The sequence below is a fragment of the Echinops telfairi genome, unplaced genomic scaffold, assembly GCF_000313985.2.
Source record: "Echinops telfairi isolate 266 unplaced genomic scaffold, ASM31398v2 ScPeMD7_7457;HRSCAF=8495, whole genome shotgun sequence".
NCBI lineage: Eukaryota > Metazoa > Chordata > Mammalia > Afrosoricida > Tenrecidae > Echinops > Echinops telfairi.
The window spans coordinates 29589669-29598636 of record NW_022111357.1 but is presented as its reverse complement, the minus strand read 5'-3'; the positions used below and the strand labels follow the sequence as shown (position 1 = coordinate 29598636).

The following is an 8968-nucleotide window of genomic DNA, read 5'->3' as shown; positions in this document are numbered from 1 at the left end:
ACGGGAGAAAGATTGAGACCTCCTGTAAAGATTTCGTCTCAGAAGCCCTCTGTAGGGTTTTGTCTGTGTGTTTTCAGTGATTCCAGTTTGTTGCGTTGTTGGGTGCCGTCAAGCTGGTTCTGACCCGGAGTGACCCTCGGCACAACAGAAGGAAGTACTACGCGGTCCTGCACTGGTCTCACAACTGTTCCTCTGCTCAAGCCCATTGGTCCATCTTGTTGAGGGCCTTCCTCCCTTTCACTGCCCTCTCTCTACTTTCCCAAGCCTGGCGTCCTTCTCCAGAGGTGGTCTCTCTGGACAACATGTCCAAAGTACGTGAGACAAAGTCTCACCATCCTCGCCTCTAAGGGGCATTCTGGTTGTATTTCTTCCAAGGCAGATCTGTTTGTTCTTTTGGCAGTCCAAGGAACTTTAGTGTTCGCCAGCACCATAGTTCAAATGTCTCCATTTTTTCTTTGGTCTTATTCATTGTCACATTCACATGAAGCAATTGAAAATCCCACGGCTTGGGTCAGGTGCACCTTCGTCCTCAAAGTCACATCCCTGCTCTGTAACACTTTCAAGAGGTCTTGCGGAGCAGATTTTCCCAGTGCTGTTTGTCTTATTTTTCTTCACTGCTGCTTCCATGAGCATCGATTGTAGATTCAAGCAAGACAAATCCTTGACATCTTCAATAGTTTCTCCATTTATCATGATGTTACCTATTAATCCAGTTGTGAGGATTAGGGTCATCTTTACGTTGAGTTGGAATCCCCACTGAAGGCTGCAGTCCTTGTTCCTCACCAGCACGTGCTTCAATTCCTCCTCACTGTCAGCAAGCAAGGTTGCTAATAAGCCTTCCTCTAACCCTGATGCCACTTTCTTCATACAGTCCAGCTTCTCTGATTACTGGCTCCAGTTCAGGAGTGTATTAATGAGGAAGTAATCATGCAAGTGCCCAAAGATGTGAAGTATACAAGGATGCCCTTCACAACATCCCTTATCATAGTGAAAGCCCAAAGCAGCTTCAGTGCACAACAGTAAGAAGTGGTTCTGGAGCTGGACGGCCAGGGTCCGTGAGCTGCCAGCATAGGCTAAGCTCTGTTCCAGGCGCTTGCAGAACCAGACGGCTCTGGCGTGATGGAGCTTACATCCAGGGGGAAAGACAGACGACAGGGAGCTGACAGAATCAGTCAGGCCTGTGTTTTAGATGGCAAGTGCTTTGGGAAAGACAAAAGTGGATAGGTTGAGTGGCCTGAATGTGGGGAGGGCACTTTAATAGAGGACGAGCCAGGCTGGCTTTCACTGTGCAGGCTTGCACAAAGGGGAGGCAGGCAGCCTCAGCAGCACGCCTGTGAGTGGGCAGGGGGTGGGGGTGGGGTCATCACTGCAGGCAACAGGAACAGCCAGTGTGAACAGGTCTGTGGCAGGAGGCAGGAATGTACCAATGTGCTCCAGGAAGAGCAAGGTGCTGGAGCCAGGTGAGTGCAAGTAGTGGGGTGTGGGGAACGGAACCAGGGACCAGAAACAAATCAGGGAGAAGCTTACCGGCCCTGCTCACTCTGGATTTTATCCCTAGTGAAATGGGGATCCTTTGCAGGTTTTCAACAGAGAAGTAATGGGATCTGTTTGTCTGTTTCAGAAGGAACCATCTGGCTGCTGTGTTGAGAATAGACTGTCGGGATGAGGAGAAATGGGAGGGCGATGAAGGCTAGTGCAGCAACCCAGGCTGAGAGCAGAGGACGACTTGGGGGGAGGCTTGGAAAGCGCAGGAACTGGTCCAGTGCTGGTTTGTCTGGAAGACAGAGCCAGCAGGACAGATGGGCTGGGCTATAGGGTGCAAGACAGGAGAGAGTGAAGGTGACTCTTAATGTACGTCAGCTGGAATGACCAAGGCATGGGTGGTGCTGGTGTGTGGGAGGAAACCACGGGTCCATTTTTAGAAAAGTTAACTCTGGGACAGAAACACACTCTGTCTACTGGATCACCCGGGTTCAGCAGAGCGATGGGCCTCCAGATAGGCTGGTGAAAGAAAAAGGAAAGTTATAAGAATTAAGTGGAAAAGGCTGCAACCAGGGTCAGCTGATCGCATTTTATTGCATCTAGTCACAGACTTCTGTAGGAAAAGAAACGGATAAATACCAAAAGCTTGTTGTTTTGTTAGGGGATTTAAGTTTTTGAGAGATTTTAATTCTGCTCTCTTTCTGCTCATCTGTACGTTCTAATACCTCTATAAAGCAATTTATATGAAGAGGACATGTTGAAAACAAGTTTGACTGTGACTTTCTTCGGTCCTATTGATAGAAGGTGAAGTTCTTCAACCACTGTCCTGGTGACGGACCCTTGGATCGGTTATAGGATTGGGGTTGGTTTTTTAAAAAACGGTAGTTAAAAGAGAGAAAATCGTTAGCTCTTTTATTATCAGATCGCTCTGCAGAAAAGCTGGACCCGGTTAGAATTGCAGCAACAGAAGCCGGACAGACTGTTAGGCATGATAACCTCTTCTCCCAGGCAGAGATGTACGTCTCACGCCGGGAGACACTGAACAGCCTGCATTTCGTCCGGTGCCATGGGGCATGGAAAGGCTTCATGTCATCTTCCCATCCTTGTCAGGTGTAGGAATTGGCGTGGTCCACGCTGGGTATGAGAGACGCCTCGCCCACCACCTGGGAGCGCACAGCACACCCTCCATCCTCGGAGTTATAAATGGAAAAATCTCCTTCTTCCATAATGCAGTTGTCCGGGAGAACCTACGGCAGTTTGTAGAAAGCCTTCTTCCGGGGAGCTTGGTGGAGGAGGTAAGTACTTATTGGGGAGCGCATGGCTGAGAGGTGGTCTGCGGGGTGGGGCTGCTCACCGCCCTTGTGCTCATATGGATTAATTACTCAAATCATTTACGTGAAGTCTCTAAGACTGAAAAATTGAACAGACTAAGTACAGAGACAGAATGCATTCCTGTTGATTGGCACTCTGAAGGTGTTAAACAATTAATAGATACTGTACTGTGATACTACCATCGCGTCCACTGCATCTTAATGACAGGGACAATTTCCTGTGCAAACCAAAAGAACAAATGTATTCTGACTCAGCGATCCTGCAGAACAGGGCGGAACTGCCCCTGTGGGTGTGCAAGGCTGTCACTCTTTAGGGGAGCCTGTGGAACAGCTAGTGGTTTCGAACTGCAGTCCTCAGGGTTAGTAGCCCAACGTGGAATCGCTACACCACCAGGGCTCCTTAGATTACGTGTAGGATGAAGGAGTTCTTTACAACCTGTGAATTTGTTGGTACGAAGGCATGTCTTCTGAAAGTAGTCAAATTAAGTTACATTTAGTTATATATATATAATGGTTACATCTATAGAAAACAACAGATTTCAAAAAATAAAAACCCATTTGTAGAACCTTTCATTTTTCAGAGCGGTTTTAGGTTTAGAAACACGTTGTGGTTGGTGCGAGATACCTACCCCGCCTGCCCAGTTCCATGGATCCCCATCTTACATGAGTGTGACACAGTGGTTCAGATTGAGAGCCAGGTTGGAAACATTAACTAAAGCCCATAGTGCACATTATGGCTTCCTCCTGGTGGTGTGTAGTCTGTTGGGTTTTGGCAAACAGATACCATTTGGTTGTCTATTTAATGATCAGGTCTACAGAGAACGCCACATTCCATTCAATCAAAGACTGATCGGATAGTGATGGCAACAGTTTGAATGCATTTCACAAGGTTGAGCTAAAGGGGCCAGACAGTAAGAGTACATGTGAACTTAAAATGCTCATAGCTCCAAGGCATCTTTTTGTATCCTGGTATCTGAGGTCAAGGGTCAAGTCTGCCTTCGTCCTGGGTCATTACCCACAGAAGAAGTATTTGGCAATGACTGCCTTGAAAGAAAGTAGGTTCCTAAAGTGCTGGGAGCGCGGGCTGCCTGTGGTAATGTGTTGCTTCTGTGCCAGGCTCCACTTCGCAGGGGCCTCCCAGTCTAGTGGGTGAGTTTGTCCACCCTAGGTTTTGGGAGCTCTTTCTCGAGAGTTGGGAAAGGGTTTCTGGCTGAAATTGGTTAGGTAAGGAGAGAGAGGCAGCAACAGTTCCAGGCATACCGAGGCCTGGAGACATGGAAGAGCCTGCTGTGTAGGAAGCAGTTCTTGTTCAGAATACGATCAGAGGGGTCAACAGGCAGCTCGCTCCAAGGCCCCCTTTAAGGTGTGTGGGCCTTGGCCTGCAGGTGATGGGGAGCCTTTCTGGGGTGAAGTTAGAGGAGTGATGTGACCGGACTTGGGCTTTATAGCAGTCATTCTGGAAACTGTGGAAAGGTGAGTGTTTTAAAACTCCTATGAAAAATGTCTAATGTGCCTTGGCGGTGCAGTAGTTCGAGTGTCTGGCTGCTAACGGAAAGGTGAGCAGTTTGAGCCCACCAGCCACTCCACAGGAGGAATAGGGGGCACTCTGTTACCTAAAACTCACAGCCTTAGGAACCTTGTGGGACAGTTCCACTCAGCCCTTTAGGGTCGCTGTGGGTCAGGGCTGACTTGGAGTGAGCCTTTTTCTTTATGAAAAATTGCTGTATGCAAAATATATTTATTTTCTAAGTTTTCCTCTTATGATTATTAGGAAATACACAGGGAAACACAAAAGTAATAATTCACATGGCAGTAAATTAAATTAATCTAGAGATAGGTAGGACTGCCTTACTTGTATATAGACCGCTTAGAAAGAGAAGCTCTCGCTGCAGATGAGTAGATTCAGATCTGGAGTCTGTAATTCAGCAAGGACTGACTTTGGAAACAGGTTCTGTTTGTCTTTCCTATGGCCGCGGCCTTTCGGAGAGGGGTGATACCAGCCCTTTAGAGTCAGCAAAGGGAAAGGCGGACTCAGTGGCTCTGTTCTCAGTCAAATGAAGACGCAAAGATTAGTTAGAATGCAGTTATTAAGAATAAAAACTAACATTCTTTTATCAACTTCAGGTGACCAATAAAAATTATGTCCGATTCCTCTCTGGCTGGCAGCAAGAGAATAAGCCTCGCGTCCTTCTGTTTGACCAAATGCCTGTGGTGCCACTGCTCTACAAGGTACTGCAGCTGCCGGGGGCGGGGTGTGTGGGCGTTTGTATGTCTTTGCTGACGAGTGATGGTCTGGGGAGAAACTTGTAGCCTGATTTTCCTTTTCTTGTAAGTAATAGACCTGTTCCATGAGATGTTTGAAGACCGGACACTGAGCAGCTGTGAACTAACTATTGGTGCTAGTTAAAGTCCTAGGGCATTCACATACATATTCCCATCAAATCCTCGGAAGAACCCACGGCTGGGTATAGTCTCCTTCTGTTTGAGACAAAGAGACTGGGGTAGTGAGCGATTGTTGTGATGTACCCATGGCCTCGTGGCAGTCGGGGAAATGCAGCCTCGTCGAAGCCTGTCTGCTCCACAATCTGCCCTCAGACTCGTAGCCTGTCCTGCACCTGCAGGGCCCTCTCATTGTCACTGTAGCACGAGATCGGAAAGGGCAGTGTCCTGTGTGACCCTTAGCATGGCCACTGTCAAGGAATTGTGGGTGTTAGGCGCTGTCAAGTTGGTTCTGACTCACAGTGACCGTGCACAGAACAGCCCGGTCCTGCGCCACCCTCACCATGGTTCCTGTGCTTGAGCCCACTGTGGCAGCCACTGTGCCAGTCCGTCTCCTTGAGGACTTGAACTGGGGGCTGGAATTCCACAGCCGCCCTGCTTCCACTGAATATTCTTGCTTTATCTGTGACAAGGAGGATTACTTGTGTTTACTTTTGTCGGTATAATTTCGTGCAGAGAACACTGTAGAATAGCTTGGTCAAGGTTCAGAAGACTTAAAACCCAAACCCACTACCACTGAGTTGATTCTGATTCTTAGTGAGCCTATAAAACAAGAAGCAGACTGCCGCATCTTTCTCACATACGCTCCTGTCGAAGACCTACTTTTGCTAAAGATGATAGCAGCTATCTTCCCCCCACTGATGTGAAAACATCACACCTGAGTGGTCATTGAAGCACTGACTGACCAATATCATTTTCTTCCTCTCTGTTTTGCCCGAACAGTTGACTGCTTTTGCATACAAAGACTATTTGTCATTTGGCTATGTCAATGTTGGTTTGAGAGGGGCCGAGGAGATGACAAGGCAGTACAACGTCAATGTCTACACCCCCACCATGTTGATCTTCAAGGAGCACATCAACAAGCCTGCCGACGTAATCCAGGTAAGTGAGAGCCAGGTCTCAGGACTTCCGCCCACTTCCTGCTCCAGCCGCCACAGAAACACACAAGGCACAGCAACATCGGACACAGCAGGTGAGGGGAAGGAGAAATTAGCTATTAATGTTCTCTCCATATATAAAGACTTGTAATGAGCTTTTTGTTTTGTTTTTTAATCTGACATGGTATTGTTTTCCTTACAAGTTAAATTTTAAAAGTTAATAAAAAGAAGCAGAACTAATTTAAAGATGGAAGATTATAGGTAACTCAAATTTTAACCTGGGAAAGGATTAAAAACACTGGGGGGAAAAATCTTGCTAGAAAATCTTAATATAACTATACATATAAAATTTTAAACAATTTGCAATACATGTGAAAGAGAGTCATAATTTTTCAATCCTAGGGAGCTCTTTGTGACCAAGAAGCTCAACACAAAGCATCTTGATAGACTATGAACACAATTCTGAGAACAGATTCAAATAAACTAATGAAGATTTTAAAAATTGAACTCACTGATAAATTTACTGAGACTGGTACTCAACTTTACTGATAAATTCAAATTTAACAATTCTTTCACCCCTCAAGTTGACAGATTTTTCAAAATAAAAATCGTAGTCTTGAGAGTGACATGAGCAGGCACACTCTCCTACCCTGCCGACGGGAAGTAAGCTTTCAGAAAGCACTTTGGTGATATTGTACCAATGGCCTACATGGCTTCAGCAGAGGGGCCTCCGAATGCCCCTTATGTGCCAAGCAATGAACCCAAGGCAGCAGAATGCCCCCCCTAGAGCCTAGTTGGAAGACAGGCAATTAGCTGCACGTACTCTAGCCGGGTAATCCGGTAGTGATTCGTGCAGAGGAGGAAGATGAAGCCAAAAAGAGGACTGGGGCACATTGGTGGGTCAGGGGGACCATTGTAAGACAGTGTGGCCGAGAAGAGCCTCAGTGAAGCTGATGCTTGAGCAAAGACCTGAGGGAGGTGAGCTGACTCTGTATATGTGATATGTCCTATGGGACTAGGAACTCGGGTGAAGATTTTCCTACAAAGATGTTACGGATCATCCATAACAGCAACAATTAGAGGGAACTAGAAATATCTAGCAATAGGGTAAATATCGGTAAGCCCACACAGACTTGGTTAAGTCGCCATTTAAAATGGCAGTTTGAAGATGGCGGAGTGGTGAGGGTGTTCTCATGACGTGAAAGAGCAAGCAGAATACCAAAGTGGATGTACATTTTACACCCGGTCTCTACTTTTTAACTCGAATGCATGTGCCCACAGAGGGAAAGGCTGGAGAGATTTTACTACCAAAAGGCCAATAGCGGTATTATCTAGCAGTTTCCATCACTCTGACCTTTGCTCACTTGGAGACGGGTGAGCCCAGAGTGTCAGGATACCCCTGAGACTCGGAGAACGAGAAAGGGTGTTACGTGTGGCAGAACTGGACATGTGGAAAGGGATAGTAGACAAAGAGGAGCAGGCTTGGGAAGAAGGCAGTAACTTCAACTTACTGAATTAGAGATGCCTCTAGGACGGTGGTTCTCAACCTGTGGGTCTCGACCCCTTTCACAGGGGTCGACCTATTCATAACAGTAGCAAAATGACTGATGAAGTAGCAACAAAAATTATTGAATGGTTGAGGGTCACCACAACATGAGGAACTGTATGAAAGGGTCGCAGCATTAGGAAGGTTGAGAACCACTGCTCTAGGAAGTCTTACAGGAGCTCACGTGGCACAGTGGTGACATGTTCAGTTGCAGACTGAGAGGCTGGCTGTTCAAAACCCCCACTTCCCCTGAATCATGGGACAGAAAAAGCTGTGGCAGCCTGCTTCCGGAGAGGATACAGCCTTGGAAACACTGTAAGGCTGTGCTAAGAGTCAGAATTGACTGTCAGTGAATTTGGTTTTAATGGGAAATCTTAGGAGCTTTGGTAGCACAGTGGCTCAGTGGTAGGCGGGTGTGCAGGAGGCACCAGCAGCTCTCCAGGAAGAAGCTGTGGCAGTCTGCTTCCAGCTGTGGAGATCAACCCACCCCGTTCCTGAAAACTGACTTTAAGAGAATTTATGCGGAGGAAGAAAAGGGATTCCACCCAGATGTGGCAGGCCCCAGCCGACGCAAGCAGAACTAAGCTTTCTGTCACACCCATGGCTAGACAAGAGGGCCTCAGGAAGATCGTGGGGGCTCCGTCATCTTGATGACCCTTCCAGGGGCTTTTTGAAGTCCCCTTGTCGTTTGAAACAGAAAGAAGGTATAATCATTGATTGGTTAGGCTAATTTTTTATTGACGTCACAAGTAGGATGAATTCGGGGTGGGGAGTGGATGTCTATTGGTTGATCGGATATAAAGCATTATCTTACTTGGATTCCAGGAATTACTCACAACAGTGCCCAATCATAGTTTCGTAGCTTTCAGGTGGGGTCATAAAACATCACTGGTGGAGTGTGCACAACCTTCGCCAGCTGTCTCAGGAATGTGTGCAGATTCACCTTGGTCCCAAGACAGCATGGTTGGAAAATCCAGATAAGGCTAGCTTCAAGATCCTTTGAAGCAGGTCCCTTGTTGCATCATTGTCATGAAGAGCATGTGTGGCCTGCTTTCCATAAAAGACAACTGTGTCAGGTTTTCTCTCTTGTTGTTTGAGATGAACTTGTCACTTAAAGTCCATTTCAATTTTACTTTTCCTCTTTTTTTATCATTTTATTGGGGGATCATACAATTCTTATCACAATCTATACATCCATCCATTGTGTCAAGCACATTTGTACATTTGTTGCC

General features: G+C 46.8%; 1 protein-coding gene across 1 annotated transcript in view; it reads left to right on the top strand.

Annotated features, from left to right (window-relative positions):
* The window catches only part of DNAJC16 (DnaJ heat shock protein family (Hsp40) member C16), a 56378-nt gene that overhangs the window by 17772 nt on the left and 29638 nt on the right, over positions 1-8968 (top strand). Inside the window, exons 5-7 of the mRNA XM_030888029.2 lie at positions 2593-2777; positions 4938-5042; positions 6036-6194. Coding sequence (XP_030743889.1) covers positions 2593-2777; positions 4938-5042; positions 6036-6194 — 449 coding nt within the window. The remainder of the gene's footprint in view (positions 1-2592; positions 2778-4937; positions 5043-6035; positions 6195-8968) is intronic.